This window comes from Rhincodon typus, chromosome 16 (genome assembly GCF_021869965.1).
Source record: "Rhincodon typus isolate 14 chromosome 16, sRhiTyp1.1, whole genome shotgun sequence".
Classification (NCBI taxonomy): Eukaryota; Metazoa; Chordata; class Chondrichthyes; order Orectolobiformes; family Rhincodontidae; genus Rhincodon; species Rhincodon typus.
Window position 1 is genome coordinate 10,668,521 of NC_063347.1, and position 24,114 is coordinate 10,692,634.

At 40.6% G+C, this 24,114-nt stretch overlaps 1 protein-coding gene across 2 annotated transcripts in view; it reads right to left on the minus strand.

Annotated features, from left to right (window-relative positions):
* The window catches only part of LOC109911514 (twinfilin-2), a 107,519-nt gene that overhangs the window by 56,759 nt on the left and 26,646 nt on the right, over positions 1-24,114 (minus strand). For both annotated transcript variants that reach the window (XM_020510834.2, XM_020510832.2), the window contains exon 2: positions 23,981-24,058. In XM_020510834.2, coding sequence (XP_020366423.1) covers positions 23,981-24,058 — 78 coding nt within the window. The remainder of the gene's footprint in view (positions 1-23,980; positions 24,059-24,114) is intronic.

Below are 24,114 nucleotides of genomic sequence, written 5' to 3' on the forward strand. Positions count from 1 at the left end.
CCGCCCCCTCGACCTGTCCGTCCTCCCTGGACTGACCTATCCCCTTCCTAACTCCCTACCTACACTCACCTTTACTGGCTCCATCCCCGTCTCTTCGACCTGTTTGTTTCCTCTCCACCTATCCTCTCCTCTATCCCTCTTCTATCCGCCTCCCACTCTCTCCCTATTTATTTCAAAACCCCCTTACCCTCCCCCTTTTCTGATGAAGGGTCTAGGCCCAAAACGTCAGCCTCTCTGCTCCTATGATGCTGCTTGGCCTGCTGTGTTCATCCAGCCCTGCACCTTGTTGTCTCGGATTCTCCAGCATCTGCAGTTCCTACTACCTCCAGATGACAACAAGTTTCTGGAAAAGAAAATTCCTCAAATTGCTTCTGGTTCTTTTTACCAATTACCTTAAATCTATATCACTAAACCTTTTTCCAAGGGGATCAATTTCATCTTATTGACTCTATCAGTACTGTTATAATTCCAACACATGGTGACACTGGACAACACAAATCCATGGCTTGATATACCATAAAGTTTTATATTTTAACTTTGGTTATTGTGTTGGTCAGTCACTGGACACATCACACAAAGCCACCAATGTACCTTTAACATAAGAATGCAAGTTATTACACAGCTGAAAAAAGCCATATATGTATATAATAGACAATTTAGAAATCTCTTAACATAAACAGCAAACAGGAAGATTCAACCCTTTTCCATTCAACATCCGTTACAGACACGCCAGTGAAGTATCACTTTTATCTTTATAGTAAAGTTTTTTACTCAACTGACTTCAAGCACATTCTCCAGATGCAACTCTCACCGTGTCTCCTGCAGGCATATAAATACAGACCAACTTACAATTTCCAGGCCTCCTTGGGCTGCTGAAACAGCTTAAGACTTCATTTCAGCTTTGAAAGGCTGGAGACTTCTTTCTAGCTCTGATGGCTGGGAGGTTTCTTTCTGTGACTGCCTGGGGACTTCTATCAACTAAGTTTTCTCAGCCTGGAGATTTATACAAACTAAAAACTGCCCTTTTGCTGATGACTTGTCTTTCTTCTGAATTCAACCTGCTAGTGGTCCCTGACCATCTGTTCTCTAGGTCATAAAAGTTCAACTTTATAAATGCTTCATCAAGTAACTAGGCAGATAGCTTGCTAGTCTGAACTCTGTCAAAATTATGACTTTTGGACCTCAAAGAAAACATTTCACCTTTGCAGAACTACAAATAAAAACCCATTTATCTCTACTGTGAATCCAAATTCCTAAATTATATTATAAACTTTCAACACAACGTTCATGATTTTGTATACCGCCATCAAACCTCAAAGAAACTGACATTTCTCAAACTATACATGGTTCAGATTTAACTTTTGGTGCCATGGACCTTGGAATGCTAAAGGCTTAGGATGGTTGTTCATCACTAGACTCAAATTTACATTTCTGTCAATTACCTCTCATTTTCAGCTCCTACTTCAACACATTTCACACTTACTACCTTTACTAGTAATTCATAATGGAGAGAAAACTGAGTTATAAGTGCTCCCTCTCTTTGAACAAGACTAGTGTCTATAAACAAGACTGGCTATGAGGTCACGGGCTTAAACTGTTGCAAACGGTCCAATTTAAACAAGCCTGTGTAATGCATGCTTAAAACTGGGTATGAAGTCATGGGCTTAAACTGATACAAATGGTCCAATTTAAATCCACAGTTGTTAATGTCTATAAGTTAATGTAATATGAGGCATGAAAGTAGATTGAGTAAGAGATATCTAAATCTGTGAGATCAGAATTGATCATAGTAAATTTGACCTTCGGAGATAGTGTATCAAAAAGAAAAGTAACTAATAGTTTCTCTAAACTAATATTTTCACCTTAGGTTTATCCTACAATAGTTCATGATATACTTGTAAGAATGGGTAGAGTCAACATCTAAAGTTTTGACTGGATGACTAAATTGAATCTGAATTAGAAAGGATTTAAAAATGAGGATAGGCCAGCTTTAAAACATGTAAGATACAAAAACAGAAGTTGCTGGAAAAGCTCAGCAGGTCTGGCAAAACTGAGGAAGGGTCACTGGACCCAAAACGTTAACTCTGATTTCTCTTCACAAATGCTGCCAGACCTGCTAAGCTTTTCCAGCAACTTCTGTGTTTGTTTCTGACTTACAGCATCCGCTGTTCTTTTGGATTTTATTTAGTAAAAATATGTAAGGATCATTTCATATATGCAGCAAAATTTATTGTTGTCCTGTTATGACAAATAGGAGATTTTATTGGATTTTTAAAATCATAGGTTATTTCTTAACTTCAACAAAGGTAACTGGTCACTTTTAATTCATCTTACTCCAGTTGCACAACTAAGTGATTATACAATTAACAACAGAGACACCGAGACTGCTGTTCTTGTACAGGCGATTTTTAAGAGGGCAAACTTACTAATATAATCACAAAAGCTTGTGATTTCAATTAAACCTGTTGGACAATAACCTGGTGTCGTGTGACTTCTGACTTTGGTGTGCAGTGATTGAGGGTTCCGACTGAACTTTAATTTGAACATGAGGTATATCTTTTGAAAGTCAAAAGATTTGGAAACGAGATCTGAAAGTTTAATGGGTTCAGAGTAAATACAAAATGGAGTTGAATTGGGAAGGATTAAATTGGGAACAAAAGTTCAACATATCATCAATGGCATGTGTTGAATCAGAACTGGCATTAAAAGAAGAATCTCTGTAGCTACTTTAACTTCAATACCAATTCAGATGCATGACAAATTCCACATTGCACACTCTAAATCCCTCCCTATTTGTGCGCTAAAATCATTCTGTGTAATGCCCTGGCAGCTGCTGTCTTGGTGCAAAAATAATCATATGCCCCAATGTGATATGTGCACATGCAGACAGTCAATCTTGTCCATACTCCATTACCAAAAAGATAGTATGTGCAGCTTCCCTAGTACAACCATGCAGTCTAATGAGAGAAGGTTCACTAATCACCGACATGAATATGTTATGCAAAGTTTAGATTACATTGCAGGATCCCAGGACAAGTGTGCAGCAAAGCACTTATCTGCTTAGGAATTTATAGCAGCCATTCTGAAACGAGCAATAGTTAACATAATAATAATGCCTTAAATAATTCTGCTCATTAACTAAAAAGCTGCACAGTCTTCGAAGGAAGGCTTTTTTGATTGGAGAAATGTTTAAAAACTACAGACAAGATTTTTAGATGATGACCTTTATTTAGAAGTACTAAGAAGTGTAACAACCTTTCATTAGAACAATGGCCCTGTACCATGTCATTACTCTGCTTAATAATGCTTTTCGTCAGCAGTCTAAAGAGTTACTAATTGTACAGTTAAGTGTAGGAATCAAATTGAATAGAAAACAGTATAGACAATCTGGTTTGTAATATAATTTCAATGGCTCAGGCAAAAGTAAATCATTGTTTCATTTTTTTTGTTGCAATTAATTTAATGAATCTGCGTGCTATGTAAGCAATAATGGTTACTTAGTTTAAGCTTATGAAAGATTCCTCTGATTCAGCTTTCAGGGTGGTACGTATTTATAATCAATCCTTCCTTAATAAATGTGCTTGACTTTCTATGTTCTTTTGAAAGAAGCGTTGATCAATAGCTCGTTTACAATAAAGTTGGATTTTTTTTACAAACACCCCATTGCACATTTTAAAGATTGGAAACAATGGGTGAAAATTCTGTTAATATTGTTTGTGCAGACTGTGTGGTGCATATCCTTGCTACGCAAACTAAATTAAAAATATCACTGTGCTCGTATATACAATAGTAAACAATTTAAATAAAATATAGTTCAGGTAAGAAACAAAGTGAACGCATGGAGTATGACAGATGGTATCTTTTCTAAAGAAAACTCATTGACGTCTTTGCCTGTACTACGATTATCTGCTGATGTAAAGTATCAACACCATTCTCTACACTGTGAACTTACTCTCTCCTGCACTTGACAGGTAAAAAACGTTACAGGTAATGTTTTAACTTCTTCAGTAAAGGTTTTAACTGCTTGCATTGCAATTTGTTATTCTACATATAGTTGATAGACTTCGAAGCAACATCATTTAGTTCTGTCCAATTTAGTTTTACAGGACTGTATTTGTTATTAGATTGATGCTTGATGCTTAATGCTCAGTCAATTCGATTCATTGTAATCATTCTCAATCCTGGAGTCCACAGATTGTTGTTTAGTCCTACTCTGAAACATGATATCATAATACAGCTGTAGTCATTAATGTGGTGACGAGGCAGGCTGCATTGTTACAGATACCACCTCCAATCCAGAGTGCCTCCCCATCTACAAAGATGCTGTGAACAATTCCATGGCACTTTTCCTAAGGTGCCTTGGCCAACATTCATCTGTCAACTATCATAACCATAACCTAATTATACTGTTCATTTACCTCATTAGAACCTGGATGTGCATCCAAAACAGTAATTCATCGACTGTAACACACTTTGGGACTTACTGAGGATATAAAGCATTCTAATCAGATGCATGTATTTCATATATAATTGCGATTATTAGAAAGCTTCCTGACAATAACTTATATCAAGCTTTAAAATACACATTGAACTACATCTGCCTTAAATTCCAATATGCTTCCTAAAGAGAACTTTCAAGGCACCTGACAGATTTCTAGGGAGTGATGTGGAAGTTGCTTCACATAGACAGGAATTTTGTAACCAAATTCAACGAGATTGCATAATATAAAGAATACTTGATTGGATTGCTGAAAAGCCACCAGTTTGTGCAATGTAAATTCATTGTGTGAAGCACTCAGAGGAACTAAACATACTTTCTTTTCTGGATACACAATTGGCTTGGTGGTAGGAAGCAGAATGTAATAATAATGTAATAGATGCTGGTTGGACTAGAGGCCTGTGACTAGTGATGTGCCTCAGGGGTCGGTGCTGGGCCCATTTCTGTTTGTTATCTACATTAATGATTTGGATGAGAAAGTGCAAGGCACGATTAGTAAGTTTGCGGATGACACTAAAATAGGCAGTATCATGGACAGTGAGGAAGGTTATCGGAAATTGCAGCAGGATCTTGATCAGCTGGGGAAGTGTGCTGAGAAATGGCAAATGGAGTTTAATATAGATAAGTGTGAGGTTTTGCATTTTGGAAAATCAAATTAAGGTAGGAGTTTCACGGTGAATGGTGGGGCCTTACGGGGTGTAGTGAAACAGAGTGACCTTGGAGTTCAGGTGCACAGTTCTCTGAAAGTGGAGTCACAGGTAGACAGGGCAGTGAAGAAGTCTTTTGGCACACTGGCCTTCATTAGTCAGGCATTGAGTATAGAAGTTGGGAAGTCATGTTGCAGTTGTACAGGGCGTTGGTGAGGCTGCACAGCCCCCTTCTGTCCTGCATCATTCTACAATTCTATCAGATTAGTCCGCTGGACTATGGCAACAAATTTTAAAGGGCTCTCGTGGTACAGTGGTAATGTCTCTAACTCTGGGGCAGCAGGCCCCAGTTCAATTTCCACTTGCTCTAGAGATGTGCCAAAGCATCTCTGAACAGGTTGATTAGAAAATACCAAAGATTCTATCAGGTTGCTTGTGCATCAATCACAATTGTTTTTTAAAAGCCATTGACTTTGCAAGGAAAACTAACTGATCTCATGTTCACCTCCTTGTTTTGAGACTGGGCATGTTCGCAGCTCTATATTATAAACAAACATCAAAGTGAATTCTGTTTCACAGTCGTACATCTAGACAGGCCACATTTCAAAATTATAGGAAGTATATTCCACTTAGTAACAACAGCTTGTTTGGGAAAGCTGTCGTCAGTTTGTTGGAGGTATGAGCATTAAACTCAATCTCCTAAAAAGGCATCTCCAAGATTCATAGATTATCACAGGTGTCATGTATGTGTACACAATTCAAATAAATGAATCACCAGGCCTTTGTCAGTAGGTGCTATGATTGCTCAACTGTATTTAAAGAAAAGCACATGGAATCCTTCATTTTATAAGTAAAGGCATAAGATACAAAAGCAAGAGAGTTATGTTAAACACTCATAACCATAGAATTTTGCGCTCAGCCGAGTATTGTGCTGAATTCTGAGCACCAGACTTTAGGAAAGATGTTAAGGTCTTGAAGTGTATGTAGACGAGATATCAAGGTTGGGGGAATGCATTAAATAGAGAACCTGCCAAAGTCAGTATTGTTCTCTTTTGAGCAGAGACTAAAGAGTATTAGTGAAATTTTAATTTCTGATCAGACAAGAAAGACAGAATTAAAACTTTGAACTCCAGAACCGTTCTGAAGAAGGGTCACCAGACCCGAAACATTAACTCTGATTTTTTCTTCACAGATGCAGCCAAACCTGCTGAGCTTTCCCAACTACTTCTGTTTTTGTTCCTGATTTACAGCATTAGCAGTTCTTTCGGTTTTTAATGTTACCTCTGACCTTGATTGCATTTTTTTTGAATTACACCCATTCCTGGAACAGATTGTTCAAAGAAAGCAGGCTGTTCTCATCAGAACTTGCCTAAATCAGATACATCTGGAATCGTGCCCTACTTACAAGTAATGCTGAAACTGTTGAATTAGCAAGTCACCAATAAACTGACTTTGAAATTTTGAAATCAGCTGAGATGTGATCCTTAACGTGCAGCCAACTGTCACACACATCTTCCAAACTAAAGTGAACAGATATAAAGGAAACCAACCTTTTGCTGCATTTCATTTTACCCAATTTTGACATGGTGTCAGCTGCTTATACACAGTAATATTTTCCAATGCTTTTTTTTTGGCAAATGACCAAGACACGTGGCCTCAACAAACTAATATCATTGGAGTGGGATCAAGAGCTTTGCAAATTCTGGCATCAGAAGCCAGTACAAGCAAGGTAAAACCTTTCATAAAACAGTGGTTATATAGAGTTATATGTAAGTTATACAGTTGAATTTAGTATCTAATTTATGAAGAGATTGTAGAATAGATCAGGATTTTAATAAATCACAAATAAAACAGTCAATTTACAAAACACATCACAATGGGCAAGAGCAGAAAAACAGGAATAAAAGCAGAAAAATAGGAATAAAAGCAGAAAAATAACAATTTGTAATTGTAGTCTACTTCCAGCTTCCTGCTGGCATTACTGAAATTCTGTATTGCTCAGATCATAGGGGCATCTTGTAGAACAAGCATCACTTGAATGGAATAAAATCAGGTGCGCATCTTCATCCCCTTTTCTGTACTGTTCCTCCTATTTATTATACGTTAAAACACAGACATTGATGATGGCTTTCATGTTTATGGATGTAGGAATGGATCAACTGATAACATCAACCAGTTTGGACAAAATAATCTCCTGGAATAGCTCATCTCCGAGTTGGCAACCCTCATACTCAGTGAAATGTAATAATTATTTATTATGAACATTATAAGTTAGAAAGGGAAGAAAAATGCTGGTGGTCAGTATAATAAAATGTTAATACTGGGCACTTAAGTAGAATTAACACCAATCAAATATTCGGTCTTAATGCTGCTGCTTCTCATATTATGTTGAACAGGAGAATAATCCAATCCACAGACATAGCCATAATGTTGCTATTCAGGTGAGATGCGTGAGGAATTTTAGTCTCTTAAACATATTGAAGAGCAGGAGTAGGCCATATGGTGCCTCAAACCTGCTTTGCTATTCGAAACAATCATGGTTGATCTGGTCTTAGCCTCAGCTCCTTTCCTGCATGCGAATTTTGTGTTCTGAGAGAGAGCTGTTCACATCCCTCGTTATGGAATTCTGCAGCCTCTCTCAATTGAAATAATATTTTAGGAGCTCTCTGCTCCTATGATGCTGCTTGGCCTGCTGTGTTCATCCAGCCCTGCACCTTGTTGTCTCGGATTCTCCAGCATCTGCAGTTCCTACTATCTCTGAAATAATATTTTGTTTTCTACTCCTCTCACCAAAGAAGATAATCTCTTTAAGGGCAGCAGTGTTCCCTGCCTGCTTGCAAGGGTAGTCGATTAGCGCACTTTAAAGGGTCATTACACATCCTACTGTCAGAGGATTAACTAAAATTTTTCAAATAGTCTCCAATGGGCCCTCTTGTAGCGCAGTAGTAGAGTCCTTACCCCAGACCAAGAGACCCAGGTTCAAGTCCCACTTGCTCCATAGTTATGTAATAATACCTCTGAACAGGCTGATTAGAAAAATAGTTCAATTAGCCTCCAGGCCACAAACACTTGGGATCAGGTTGTTTCAAGTGATATGTGTTCACAGCTTCCCAGAACCTGCTCTCAACAGCATTTAAAACAGAGGTAGAGGACACATGTGACTAAAACAAGCCAACCAGTACATGTAGGGTGCAAATGCATTTCTTCAAATATTTCCCTTTTCGTAGGAAAATGTTGTATGCACTTTCATTTGCAGTTACCAGTATGAAAGATCCCCCATATACATTGTCACAAAAGAAAATAAATGAACAAAACAGTTTTCTAACTCTAGTTAGTTCCACTTTTGTCAGTCTCTTATCACGCATTGCATACGTGATCTTTAAATCACACTAGTCTCCTAACGATATGAATGTGTTGTTGTTGTTGTTAACAGTTCATCTGGTCTCTGCTCGTTCCTAGTATCAAGTTCCTTCTCCCAGGGAGTGCTATTCCTGTAATGATTGTAGTTGCTATAGTAACTGTTGTTACTGATCAATTTCTGTTACTGCTGAATGGTGGACCTTTGGAACTGATGGTTCTGCTATATTGCGTAGGTGGTAAGATCACATCTTCCCGATCAGCTGCCTGCAGTGGAGGCAAGGCTTCAGTAATTGTGCACAGACATCTACTGTTATAAAATATCTGGTTGTTCACACTCACTACATACAATTAAGTTAACAATTCTCAATATAGATCTCAAGTTGCCACATGCATTAACTCTTGTTGAGAGCATTCAGAGTTTGCAATTTGACTGACTCTCCAATGTTCAACGCTGGCAAAGGTTTGGCAGCTTTATCAAAGTGAAATGTGGCTTCCTGTTGTTTTAGCTTCATTTTGTCACTCATGTCTGGTACAACTTCTGGCTTCAGTAGTTTTATTTTAATAATTGGAAGAGTAGTTTGAGTGTGGTGTGGTATTAGTTTTTGGACTGGACTACTTTCCATGCTTTTTGAAGGTGTATTTCTCCACTCAAGGATTGTTTTTTACAGGTCTGTCTGGATTTTCCCAATTTCTTTATCATCCTTTTGGCAATTTGTATTGCCTCAGCCTCTCTATTGGTGTCTGGGAACTATGGAGATTGTGCATATGTTAAATTTCTGAATCCTTTTCAAGCAGCTGATTTCTTCACCAGTGAATTGTGGACCAGTCTCATTCATCACGAGGTCTGCAATGCAGGAATGACTTTCAGACATTCTTCAATTTCACTGGTAGCAAACTCCCAGTAGTCAGAATAGTGACAATTCATGTGAGAGTGAAGAGGTCAGTTCCAAGCTTCATCCACAGTTTGCCAATGTCATGTGTCATAAGCAGCTCTTTAATCTGCTTAGGTTGGTATTCATTTCAAGCACTACATTGGCTGACATGGTCCTTAATTTAGTTGTCAATGATTGCATTAGAGCACTTTCCTCGCCTTTATCAGACTAGACTCAATTCTTTGATAGCTTTCATGGATGTGCTTCAGTGTTTCTTTTTTCATCCTTTTAAAGCCATTACCCTTATTTCCTTTGTACAAGATGCCATTTTTGCCTGTTACTTCATTTCTGTATGCCCAAGATACTCTTACAACAGGTGTGTCCTTGATGCGTTCAAGCCATTTTTTCAATCACTACTTTCTGCTGCATTTGGAAAGTTGCATCCTTTACTGTGATCCATTCTATTCAATATTTCTGCTGAGTTGATGATATCCACAGCAATGAGCTGCTGCTTCTCATTCAATCCAGAAGATTTCAAACTCTCTCTTAGCATCTTCCACTTTCTTCATAGGGAGTGCTGCTCTTGATAGCATGTTAGCAAAGACACCTGTTTCTCTTGCTTGTATTTATAGAATCTCTACACTGTGGAAGCAAGCCATTCAGTCCAACGAGTCCACACCGGCTCTCTGAACAGTATCACCCCTAATGTTCACCCCCATACCCTATCCTTGTAACCCTGCATTTACCATGGCTAATCCAACTAATCTACACATCCCTGGACACTATGGGCAATTTAGCATAGCCAATCCACCTAACCTGCACATTTTTGGACTGTGGGAGGAAACCAGAGCACCCGGAGGAAACTCACACATACAAAGAGAACGTGCAAACTCCACACACAGTCGTCCAAGGCTGGAATTGAACCCTGGTCCCTAGCACTGAGGCAGTAGTGTTAACCATTGAGCCACTGTGCCGTATTTCATGTGTAAATGAAGTAACATTCTTTGCAAATTGAGAAAAATGCTTTGAACTGGCTTGTAATCAGGCTACATTGTCACCTTGTCTCTCCTAAACAGATATTGATTAAAATGCTCACAGACAAAGATAATCGTAAGTCACCCTTTCTCTACCGGAGTGCAACATCTTTCAGTTTGCATTAATACACTGGATGCAAATGCAACTTGTTATTCTTGTTGCAAGTCTTCCAAGTCCTGTCTCACTGGCATCACCGTGCAAGTGGGCTTGACATTATAGCACCTCAGCACTACTGTTGTCATCACTATCTGTTCAACTATAGTGGAAGTTGCTTCTTGTTCTGTGCCCTAATACCACTGAGCAATGAGTTAGAGTAAAAGGTTCACACTCTAATGACAAATTAGCCAATAGCTATGGTAAATAGTTCATGAATCCAACAAATTGTTGCACTGCTTTCACATGTTGGATTCAGCATCTCTGCTATAGCCTTGTCAGGATCTATGTTGGAGTCAGAGATAGACCCCACAACCAAAGATATATTTCCCTCCCCAACTCGATCTGCCTTTCGTAGGGACCGCACTCTCCACGACTCCCTCATCCACTCCACACTCCCCACTAACCCCACCACCCCGGCACCTTTCCCTGTAACTGCAGGAAGTGCTACACCTGCCCCTACACCTCCCCTCTCACCTCCATTCAAGGCACAAAACAAATCTTCCACATTAGGCAGGGGTTCACTTGCACATCCGTCAACTTGGTCTATTGCATCCGCTGCTTCCAATGTGGCCTCCTCTACATTGGTGAGACCAAGCAGAGGCTTGGAGATCGTTTTGTAGAGGATCTGTGCTCTGTTTGTGACAAACTACTACACCTTCTGGTCGCGAACCATTTTAACTCCTCCTCCCACTCCCACTCCCTGGGTGACATGTCTATCGTGGGCCTCCTCCAGTATCACAATGACACCACCTGCAAATTGGAGGAGCAGCACCTCATATTCCATCTCAGGAGCCTACAGCCCAATGGCCCAAACATGGATTTCACCAGTTTTAAAATCTCCCCACAGTCGGCCTCATCCCATGTTCAACAGACCTGCCTCCTTGACTTGACATCTTCTCTCCCACCTATCCGCCCCTACCACCTCACTGAACAATCTCCTCCACTTCCTACCTGCACTCACCTATCACCATCCCACCTACCTTCCCCTGCCCCACCCCTCCTCTATTTATTTCTGCGCTCCCTTCTCCCTCCCTATTTCTGAAGAAGGGTCCCAACCTGAAACATTAACTTTCCTGCACCTCTGATAATGCCTGGCCTGCTGTGTTCTTCTAGCTCCACACCGTGTTATCTCTGGATATATGTGAAGTCCTTCCATTTCAGTACATAACCTACCTTCAGGCGTCTTCAATTGAATCTTTTTCTTGTTCAGTTTCAGATAAGCTCTTGCATTAAGTTTTGATTATGATTTGTAATGGCTTCTTCCATTGTGTCTTCACATCCATATACGAGCAGATCATTTACAATAGCTTCCACTTTGGAAGGATCATTGCCTCATACTGTGTACATTGACACTCTTCTGGTGTGATGGAAATACCAAACAGCATGTTCAACTATCTGAATGGCATCCAGAATGCAGTTAGAAAATGATGCTTTTATCCAATTTCACTTGGCAATAACAATTCCTTGCATCAGGGATAGGAAAAGCCTTTGCCTTTGTAAGTTGTAGCAATACTTTTTCAAATGACTAGCAGTTCTCCAGCAGCCATCTTTCTTGGGTTGTTTTCCTGCTTTATAGAATGTGCTTGCATGCAAAGTGATTAAGCTTCTTGCAGTAGGAGCCCTCCTTCCCCCACATTGAACATGCTTAATTTTCTCTTCTATGATGTGTTCAACAATATTTATATTCTGTCACCTGGTATTGCAAATTTTGCTGGCCTTTCTGCAAACATTTGTTCCTCTTTCCCAGTCTGTCAGTCTCATTCAGTCTGTGATGTCTCTTGGCATAGGGCACAAGTGATCTGTTGTCCCATTAATCCGATCTAGCTGATGATTAACAACCTCAGTGTTCCTGCACATGCTGTCAGACTTCTAAAGAGTAGGCTTCCTCTCTCTCAACAGAAGTGCTCACATGGCAGGATCTTTGATGCCTAAGACAATCCTATCTCTGGTGAGGTCATCTTTCAGTTGTCCAAATACATAGGATTCAGCTAGCTGTATCAGTGCAGTCACATTCTGGCCAATAATTTTCCTCTCACCTTCAATTCCGATGTTGAACAATATCCTTCATAAGTGATATGGGGTTCAAAACATGTATTTGGAATGTACAAAATCTCTCCTTCCTGACTTTTCTGCTCCTCAAATAAGTCTTGGCTGCTTAACAACTTATAGCACTCTTTTGTCAGCCCAGAGAGCAGTGTTTTAACTCTTATATGCTCAGGTTTCTTAATTAATTTGGTTGCTATTTTACAGTTTTGCTGCTGTGTGTGGGGAAGAAGAATCCAATTCTAGCTCATATCTCCTTTCATTTCTTCAGCAGTATGGAGTAGAAGATGCACAGCCATTTTGACTTAGAGTAATTCAAAGTCATCTTTTCTTTTAAACTTCTTTGTTGTTTGATTCCGTAGCTCCCTTAAAGCTCTGAAAAACCACATATATTCAACTGTCTAACGTTTTGGAGTAGATCTGTAGCTCGGGTAGTGGGTGTTGAGGTTGGTTGGCTCGCCAAGCTGGTTTGTTGTTCCGCAGACGTTTCGTTACCATGCTTGGTAACATCATCAGTGCAGCCACCGATGAAGCGTCGGTGTGTTTTCCCACCTGGTTTTTAAACTCTGGAGTCCATTGAGCTGGATTGCCTCACTTCTGGTTTTCCTTCCTAGTGGAGTGTATATGGGGTTCTATGTGTTTATTGAGGACTTTCTTCGTGGAGTACCAGGCTTCTAGAAATTCCTGTGCCTGTCTCTGCTTAGCTTGTCCCAGGATTTTGATGTTGTCCCAGTCGAATTGGTGGTTCTCCTTATCCATGTGGATTGAGATGAATGAGTATTGGTCGTGTCTTTTTGTAGCCAATTGGAGTTCGTGTACCCTTGTTGTTAGTTTCCTTCCTGTTTGTCCGATGTAGTGTTTCTCTCAGTCTCTGCAGGGGATCTTAGAGATGACATTGGTCCTGTCCATGGCGGGGAGTGGGTCTTCAGTTCGGGTGAGCAGTTGACGTAGGGTTGATGTGGCCTTGCATACCACTCTGATGCCCAGCGGTCGTAGGAGTCTTGTGGTTAGTTCCGATGTGTTCCTGATGTAGGGTAGTGTGATGAGTGTGTCGGGGCGTGTAGTTTCTTCCTGGTGTTGTTCATGTGTAGGCATCTTCTGACCCAGCTTTTTGGATATCCATTATCCTTGAAAACCTGCAAGAGGCATTCTTCTTCCTCTTGGCGTAGTTCTGTGTTGCTGCAGTGTGGTGTTGCCCGTTTAAATAGTGTTCGCACGCAGCTTCATTTGTGAGTGTTGGGATGGTTACTGTTGAAGTTCAGTACCTGGTCCGTGTGTGTGGCTTTTCTGTGTACTTTCATTTGGAGTTCTCCATTTGTCTTGCGATCTACCATGACGTCCAGGAATGGGAGCCGTTTGTTCTTCTCCTCCTCTCTGGTGAATTTTACTCTGGTGAGGGTGTTGTTTATAAGTTTGTGTGTCTCCTCTAGTTTGGTCCGTTTAATGATGACAAAGGTGTCGTCCATGTTCACCAGAGAGGAGGAGAATAACAAACAGCTCCCATTCCTGGACGTCACGGTAGAGCGCAAGAAGTGAGGAATTCTCAGCTTACCGGAAGTGAGGCAATCCAGTATTCGACTGTCGCACTCTAACATTATTTTTCACATGGTGTGTGTTTAATGGTTTCCCACACAAAGGCACTTACAGCTGAGATACAGACCACATACTAAGCATACTCAGCCAGTATACTAAGGGTACAATTGCCTTTCTCTCCAAACTTGGTCAGCTGCTAGACCCAGCATAATGGTGGCAGACTGGAGGAGTTGGCACTTTCTGAGACAATCCTGACCTGCCAGACACCAGCAGCACCAGTAGAATGCCACATGTCGTAGATCCCCTTAAGACATCCAATGGTAATTGCTGCTTTTTTTATTTGAAAGTTTAAATAGTTGAAGAATGAATAGCTCAATCTCAAGACCTCTCATTGCCTGAGAAGGCAGACCGCTGCTTCTTCAGTACTGGAAGGTGTTGAATGGCCCTTTAGCTTCAACAGCCACCTACTGTCCTTAATTGGACAGCAAGCCAGTTCTCTGACCATTAATTAACTGGCCAGTTTAGGAAATTATTCAGAACAGCTTTCCAATATTCATTTGCTCCAGCCTGCTTTCCTACCTATCTTTGCAGAGCCAGCCATATAATTCATTTAGATAGTAAATAGTTGAGAACCTGTTTTCTGTTCATTAGCCAACTCACTGTCCAGGCTAACACAATACCTCCAAAAGCATGGGCTCTTCTCCTGTCCAGTAACCTTTTTTGAGGCACCTTTTCACATGCCTCACCTTTTGGATATCCAAATGCAATTGTCTGTTGGTTCCCCTTTATCTACCTTAATGGTTACATCTTCAAAGAACTTGAATAAATTTGTCAGATAAAATTTCCCTTTCATTAAATGACATTGGCTCTACTCAATTGCATGGTGATTTTCTAAATGTCCTGCTGCTATTTCCTTAATAGTGGATTCCAACATTTTCACATTAGGCTAACTGACCTATGGATTTCCAGATTTCTCTCCCTTCCTTTCTGGAGTAGAATATTACATTTGTGATACAACAGAGGGCAATCAATTCAGTCCTTGGGATAGAATTGAATGAAATATCAACAAATTGCATTCATATAGTGTTTTCTTTACAGAATCACAGAGTTGTTACAGTGCAGGAGGTGGTAATTTGGCCCATCAAGTCTGCATGAGCTCTCTGAATGAACAGTTCATCTAATGCAATTCTCCCACCTTCCTTCTGAAGAAGAGTCACTGGACTTGAAATGCTAACTCTGTTTTCTCTTCAAGATGCTGCCAGACCTGCTGAGTATCTTCAGCAATTTCTGTTTTATGTTTTTTCCTCCCATAATCCTGTGCTTTTTTCATTTTCAGATAACACTCTAATTTCCTTTTGAATTTTTGTCTCCAGAGCCTGTTTCCACTACACATGCCAGCAGTGCATTCAGGTCTTAACCGCTTATAGTACAAACATTTTCTCTTGAACAACTCTGTTGCTTCTTTTGCCAATTATTTTAAATCTGCGCCCTCAGTCTCAGACTCCTCTTGACTTTGAATATCTCTGTGAGATCTCCTATCAGCCTTCGCTTTTCCAAAGATGATAGCTCCAATTTCCTCAACCTAGCTTCATAACTGAAATTCCTTATTCCTGAAACCACATTTGTGATTATTTTTTTCTGCACCTTCCTAAAGAGCAGTGCCCAATTAAAACATTCCCAGGTCCTTCACAGGAATACTAACCAACCAAATTTGACAATCAATTCACATGCAGAGATGTTAAGGCAAGGATCAAAAGGTGTTTTAAAGAAGCATCTTAAAGAAAGGGAAAGAGGTATGGAGATTTAGGGACAAAATTCCAGGTCTCAAGGCCACACTGCTGAAGGTACTGTTGCCTATTATGGAGCAATCAAAATCATGGATATGCAATAGGCAAGGATTGAGGTGCACAGATAATCCAGATGCTATGGGTCTAAAGTTTCAGCGCTAAGGATGAGGATACAGATACATTTGAAAACAGGAATGAGAACTTTAAAATCAAGGACATGAGCCAAGTAGGCAACTGTGATAGTGAATAGGACTTGATACAAGTTAGGGTGTGGGCAGCAGAGTTCTGGATGATAAAAATTTGGCCAAGAAAGCACTGGAATAGTTAACAGCAACAAGTATGAATAAGCTGTAATAGTAGGTAAGATAGGTGATAACATGGAGGTGAAAGTAGGTAGGCTTCATAATGCAGAAGACACAAAAGCTTGTGAATGGTCTTCTCATTGTTTGACAGTTATCAGGAAGGGGATGAAGTCAATGGTTAGAAAGAGATTACGGGGAGGACCATTCACTCCATCCAATATTAAATTGGAGAAAATTTATCTTCATACGCTATTAATTGTCAGACAAATAGCATAACAAATCAGAGGTAATGGTGGTGTCAAGAGAAGTAGTGATTATGTCATGAATGTACATGTGGAATTCAACATATTTTTGAATCATGTTATCTAAAGCCTCATGTAAATGAAAAAACAGGAGTGGGCCATGAATAGAAACTCCTGAAGAATGTCAAAAGAGAAGCCATTGCAAATGATTCTTTATTTACAACTAGATTTAAATGGAAGCAAGTGGGAGTAATTCCACCGAGCTGAGCAAAGGCGAACAGCATTGAAGGAAGTTTGTTCGATCAACTGCATCAAATTCTGTAGATAGGTCAGGAAACAGGCTGAGGGATAGATCACCATCATCCCCGGATGTCATTTGTATTTGATCAGTTCAGTGGTGTGGTGGGGAGGAAACCTTATTGGAGAGGTTCAAATATGACTTTTTTTTTAAAATCCATGATCATCCATCTTTCCCACAAGACTGCAACTGAAAAACTGAATTTCACAATTAAAAGCCCGAGACTATTATTTAGAATTATTCAGATATTTACTTTCTAGGTTTTTTAAAAACTCAAAGAACTTTATGGGTGGAATATTCTGTTATACAGCCAAGTTGAACGATGGGTGTAGAAGTAAGCATCACTTCCAGAGAGGCAGGTTGGCTTTTCTCACGCAATTCTCAGCTTATTACATATGCATGCATGAAGAACATGGTAAATTTTGTGGCTGCTGGGCAGTAAGTTAACAACTTCTTACCTTAAGGGGTCATTAATTCCGGTGCTGTATTGAAAAGGGTAGCCAGGCAGTATTCATTCTCTGGAAGCCAGGAGAATCACTCAGACTTCTGCAGTGAGTAGCTAAATATTCTGGTCCTTCTATCGTCAGGTCAATATGACCTCCAACCATGGCAAGTCTTCTTTATAATGTCCATTACAATCAAGTCTCCCTCCCTTGGTCATCCTCCATGTCCTGTACAATTTAGATCACTGCGACTTGAAGGCATGGCATAGGTGAATGTAATCCAAAGAAGACAAAGTAGCAGCAACTCACTCCAAAGTCCAGCAAGTATAGTATTGCATCTGCTGTGTGCCTCTTAAATGCAGACAGGAATCTGGAGGCATGTACTAATTCCTCATGGAGAAATTATTTGGGAAGGGGAATTTCATCCTGGCTAACTGGCCTTTCCCGATGTTGGGAACCTGATTTTTGCCTTCTCATGTTCCAAGAGCAGCACACAATTCTAGTTTGTATGTTTGACAGTGCAAGCAAGCAATTTTGAATCCCTGCCCGAACTGTCGTGATTGCTACCAGAACTGACACTTACATGGAATGGAAGAAAGACGTCATTAAAACCTGGTACAGGTTATACTGAGGTCTAATTTTCCATTCTGCAAGACAAATATTTTATATTTCTCATTTGATCATTACACTCACTGCAACTAACAAAATACAGGCTCACTTTACAGATTAATATATTGTGGTTTATGTTAGCAAATACATTTTTTTTATTATGGACTTGTAGATGAGCACAGCTTAATGTGGTGCTGTTATACAGATCAGTGGGTAAATGCATATCTTAGTGATGCAACATACATATAAATAAAAGCAATTTATTGTAGATGTTGGAAATCTGAAATAAAAACAGAAGGTACTGGAAAATTCAGCAGATCAAGTAGCATCTGCAAAGAGAGAAACAGTTAATGAGTTAATGACCAAGTGGCAATTCAGCAATGTGATTATTTGACTGGATAGTTCCTGAATATTGAGTGCAAACTTTCATTCTTAGGGACACAACATACTTTTGTTTTATATGCTTAAAGTATCTGAGAGTCACTAGTTTGGCCAACATTTATTTTCCATTCCTAACTGCCCTGGGGAAAGTGGTGATGAGATGTCTTCTTAAACTGCTGCTGACCTTAGGGTGCAGGGATACTCATAGTGCTGTTAGGGAATTCCAGTATTCTGACCAAGTGCCAATGATGGAACAGTGATATAGGTTCAAGTCAGGAAGATGTGTGATTTGAAAGAGAACCTCTAGGCGCTGGTATTCCCAATTTACTCAGCTCTAAAAACCTTACAATGTCAGTTGACTATGGCAAGGCTTCAGGGTCCTAAAGCTTGGACAAGACAGTCCCAGAGTTTAATCAAATAGGATCATCCATCATAGGGCTTTGTTTTCTAGGGTTATATGAAGCAGGTTGGAACATATACCAATCCTCCAGTAACACAGCTACCCTTCTAGATTACAATTGTGAATAAAGCTGGCTGTCAATCATTAACAGTGCCTGGGTGTATTGTTGACTTGCCTGGCTGAGGTACTGGATAACTTGAGTTTGCTTTACAGTACAGGGTTGACTTGGCTTTGAACTGTCATCACTGAGTCTATCATCTTGAAGTTATCGGAGAAAGAAATTTACAGTAATGACGGTAATTTCAGCACTGTGGAGAATTAAATGAGAAGGAGAATGTATTGGTGCTCACAAGAAAAGAAAACAAAGTTGAAAGGAATGAACCATGCTTCCCTCACCTTGCAGGTGACCTTTGATCTGTAACAACTTATTACAAATATCATAACTAAACGAGTATCAAAATTATCCACCCCAAAGATCAACACAGGAAGATTGAACAAAATACATAAATGATAAAAAAAATTGTAAATAAAATGTTTAACCAGGTTTTTAATCAAATGAGGAATAATTAGGGAGGACTGAGGCGCAAGTGTTTGATTGTCACTACACGATGAGATCAAATTAGACTGCTACAGCCATTGAAATGGGATAAACCCATACTAACCTGAGATAAAAATAATATAACATGGTGTAGAGCTGGATGAACACAGCAGGCCAAGCAGCATCAGAGGAGCAGGAAAGCTGACGTTTCGGGTTGAGACCCTTCTTCAGAAATGGGGGAGGGGAAGGGGATTCTGAAATAAATAGGGACAGAGGGGGAGACGGATAGAAGATGGATAAAGGAGAAGATAGGTGGAGAGGAGACAGACAGGTCAAAGAGGTGGGGTTGGAGCCAGTAAAGGTGAATGTAGGTGGGGAGTTAGGAAGGGGATAGGTCGGTCCAGGGAGGATGGACAGGTCAAGGAGGCGGGATGAGGTTAGTGGGTAGGAGATGGGGGTGGGGCTTGAGGTGGGAGGAATGGTTAGGGAGGTGGGGACGAGCTGGACTGGTTTTGGGATGCGGTCGGGGGAGGGGAGATTTTGAAGCTTGTGAAGTCCACATTGATACCATTGGGCTGCAGGGTTCCCAAGCGAAATATGAGGTGCTGTTCCTGCAACCTTCGGGTGGCATCATTGTGGCACTGCAGGAGGCCTAGGATGGACATGTCGTCTGAGGAATGGGAGGGGGAGTTGAAATGGTTCGCGACTGGGAGGTGCAGTTGTTTGTTGCGAACCGAGCGTAAGTGTTCTGCAAAGCGGTCCCCGAGTCTCCGCTTGGTTTCCCCGATGTAGAGGAGGCCACAATGGGAACAGCGGATACAGTATACCACATTAGCAGATGTGCAGGTGAACATCTGTTTGATGTGGAAGGTTTTCTTAGGGCCTGGGATGGCGGTGAGGGGGGAGGTGTAAGGGCAGGTGTAGCACTTGCTCCGGTTGCAGGGAAAAGTGCCGGGGGTGGTGGGGCTGGAGGGGAGTATGGAGCGGACAAGGGAGTCACGGATAGAGTGGTCCCTCCGGAAAGCAGATAAGGGTGGGGAGGGAAAAATGTCTTTGGTAGTGGGGTCAGATTGCAGATGGCGGAAGTGTCGGAGGATGATGCGTTGGATTCAGAGGTTGGTGGGGTGGTACGTGAGGATGAGGGGGATTCTGTTTTGGTTGTTATTGCGGGTAGGGGGTGTGAGGGATGAGTTGCAGGAAATGCGAGAGACACGGTCGAGGGTATTTTTGACCAATGTGGAGGGGAAGTTGCGATCCTTGAAAAACGAGGACATCTGGGATGTCTGGGAGTGGAATGCCTCATCTCGGGAGCAGATGCGGCGGAGGCGAAGGAATTGGGAATAGGGGATGGCCTTTTTGCAGGAAGGTGGGTGAGAGGAGGTGTATTCTAGGTAGCTGTGGGAGTCGGTAGGCTTGAAATGAATATCGGTTTCCAGGTGGATACCAGAGATGGAGACAGAGAGGTCCAGGAAGGAGAGAGAGGTATCAGAGATGGTCCAGGTGAACTTAAGGTTGGGGTGGAAGGTGTTAGTGAAGTGGATGAACTGTTTGAGCTCCTCGTGGGAGCACGAAGCGGTACCGATACAGTCATCGTTAGTGAAGTAGATGAAGACAGACAGCTCAAAGAGGCGGGGGTGGAGCCAGTAATGGTGAGTGTAGGTGGGGAGTTAAGGGGGGGATAGGTCAGTCCAGGGAGGATGGACAGGTCAAGGGGGCAGGATAAGGTTGGTAGGTAGGAGATGGGGGTGGGGCTTGAGGTGGGAGGAAGGACAGGTTAGGGAGGCGGGGACAAGCTGGGCTGGTTTTGGGATGCGGTCGGGGGAGGGGAGATTTTGAAGCTTGTGAAGTCCACATTGATACCATTGGGCTGCAGGGTTCCCAAGCGAAATGAGGTGCTGTTCCTGCAACCTTCGGGTGGCATCGTTGTGGCACTGCAGGAGGCCCAGGATGGACATGTTGTCTAAGGAGTGGGAGGGGGAATTGAAATGGTTCGCAACTGGGAGGTGCAGTTGTTTGTTGCAAACAGAGCGTAGGTGTTCCACAAAGCAGTCCCCTGAAGCCTATCCTGTTCAACTTTTACTCGTTAAGAGTACCTACACGTTTCTGATATTGGTCTGATTAAACCTTATTTGAATGGCTTACGACATATTTATACCCTTTTTTTAAAGAAGGTGACCAATGCTGAATACATCACTCCAGATAGGGTCTCACCAATGTGCTGTATAACTGAAGCATAACATCTCTACAGTTGTATTCAATTCTCATCGCAATAATATTAGTATTCTGCTAGTTTCCTAATTAATGGCTGTATCTGCATATTAGCTTTCTGCGATTCAAGCACTAGGACACCCAGTTCCCTGTGGCCTCAAAGGTCTGCTGTAGATAATATGCTTCTTTTTATTCTCCCTGCCAAAATGGACAATTTCACATTCTCTCACATTGTACTCCATTTGCCACATCCTTGCTCAGTCGCTTAAAATATCAATATTGTTGAAGCCTCTTTATGATCTTGTAATAACTTACTTTACTATCTATCTTTGTGTCATCAGCAAATTTAGCAACCTTATCTTGCAACCTTCATCCAAATCATTTATATAAACTGTAAACAACTGAATTTCCAGCACTGGTTCCTGTAGCACGCCACTCATTAAATCTTGCAAATTCATCCAAGTCTTCAATAGCTGAGACCCGATGTTTTAAGACAGGTAACAAGACTACAGATGGTAAGGACATGCCAAAATGACATTTTTTCTTAGCTGATGGGTAATTGGAGAATTAATAGCAGCTTCTGTAAGTTTGGCAAAATGAAATTCTAAATGCAAATATTACAATTGAATGCACAAGATGCTCTCCTCCTGGAAACATCACTGGAAAGAAGCAAATTCTATATAAAGTTAGACAACTGTATCCAAATGTACATCATCTATGTACATGGTAATCTGTAACTGCTATTTTATCTACAGCTTTCACGTGCATTGTGTAATATTTTCTTTTATATCAGTAGCATGTTTTCATTCTTTGCAGAAACTCATGATGTTGCTCTGAGTCCAATCCAGCCAAACCCATCAGCTGCATGCACTATTTTAAGCATAGCCTGCAGCTGTCGTCACTTTTAGAGAAAATGATAAGTCCCATCATGTCGCTCAAGTCAACTGACATCACAACATGTTTAGTAACCCAACCCACCCTCCTGACTTTGAGTTGCTTCATAAAGCTATTTCACCATGCAAAAACAAATTCTCAGCAAAGCACAAAATGCTCTTAATCTATATTTTCCAGCGTACTGCTGACATTAACAGGAAAATATCTTGTGAAATTTAGCCGTGCAACAACTGTCCAGGTTATTGATTATAGAATAAGGCATATTGGACCTTGATTTCATCCTACCTCATCTCACCTATTTTGGACTTCTCTTGGCATTTTCCAGTCCTGGAAGTGATAACAGACTGGTGAACTGGTAGACAGATATGTCAATGCCACTCTAGTAATCAGGAGATGGGAATCACAATGAGTTATACCTTAACATTCCCCCACTTTTAAAAGAGGTTGGGGTGGTGGTTAATAGCAAGTTGCTTGAACCGATGATGCACATGAGTGAGTGTTTGGGGAATTGCAAATCCAGATCCTAACTCTCCCTGGACAATACATCAGTAAACATGTTACACCATTTGGTACATCTTTTTAAAGGAAAGACAGTATGATATTTCCCCTGCAAAATGTTAACAAACAAAAATTGACCTTCATATACATGATATTTCATGATAGATCGTCCTAACAAGGGATGCCAAAATGCTGGATATTAATCTAGCGTATCAGTTAAAGAATGCATTCACATCTACGAACCGAATTTTCAGTCACTGTAACTCCTATTGTTATCAAATGTCACCAAACCCATCAAAAACTAGAGAATGGAATGCCATATGGAAGCATCACAATATTTAAAAATTAAGACCTTTTAAGAAATCTGATGTAACAGTGAAAAATAAATAATACTTTTTGTATTCATCAAGCTGTGGGTGTCAGATCAAGTTTAGCATGCTTTGGAAAAGTTTTGGATATACTATTCATTTTGCACCATATCCAACAATATGTCTTTACTATCAGACCAGCATTCCCTCTTGCAGCTACATAAGATTCTACTTCCCACATCAGTTGTCTGAAATAAGACTGACCATATGTTCCTATTCGTAGCCTAATTATGGCATTTTTATCAAGGGTGTTGCAACTTACAGTGGGTGTGAGTGATGGTGCTCAAACATATTTAACGCAAAACACAGGATCAGAGAGATAGATGACTTTAATTCCAAACATCTGTATGAACACAGGTCCTCCCTTTCAAACTGTCATATTTTACGATTTTCATTATTTCACCTAATCAGGGATGAAACATCACAGGCTAATTTCACACAAAGGAATCCAAACAGATTTTATTTTCCAATAGGCTTAATGCATTTTGAGAGGGAAAACTCACAGATACTGTGCCATCAGCCAGCCAGTCAGGAAGGCCGTGAAAAACTATCCATAACCTGAGAGTTTTTATGAGTGGAATACACACATCTAATAAGTAATTAACAAGAGGCACCCTTTTCTAAAAAAAAAACTTAAATGTTGCTCTTAAATAAAACGCAGTCAAAAGTATATTAATGTTGTAATAAATATGACAAGAAGGTCTATACAGCACCATTTTAAAACTTCAACGCAAGTCCAAGTTTTTGCTGTACTTCACATACAATATCCCAAACTATCTGTGTTCCTTTCCAAAAAGAGCGCACACATTCTCATTTTTAATTAGAGGTGAATATAGTATAGTAAATGCATAAAACAGGCGAAACTCACCATCTTTGATTATAACCTTCATAATGCGAATAGATCCATTGCGGGCCTTTGCAAAGAAGTCCTTCAGTTCCCTGGTAGCTAGGAGAACCAGAAACATGTTGATTAAACAAAATCCCACAAACTACTCTTTCCAG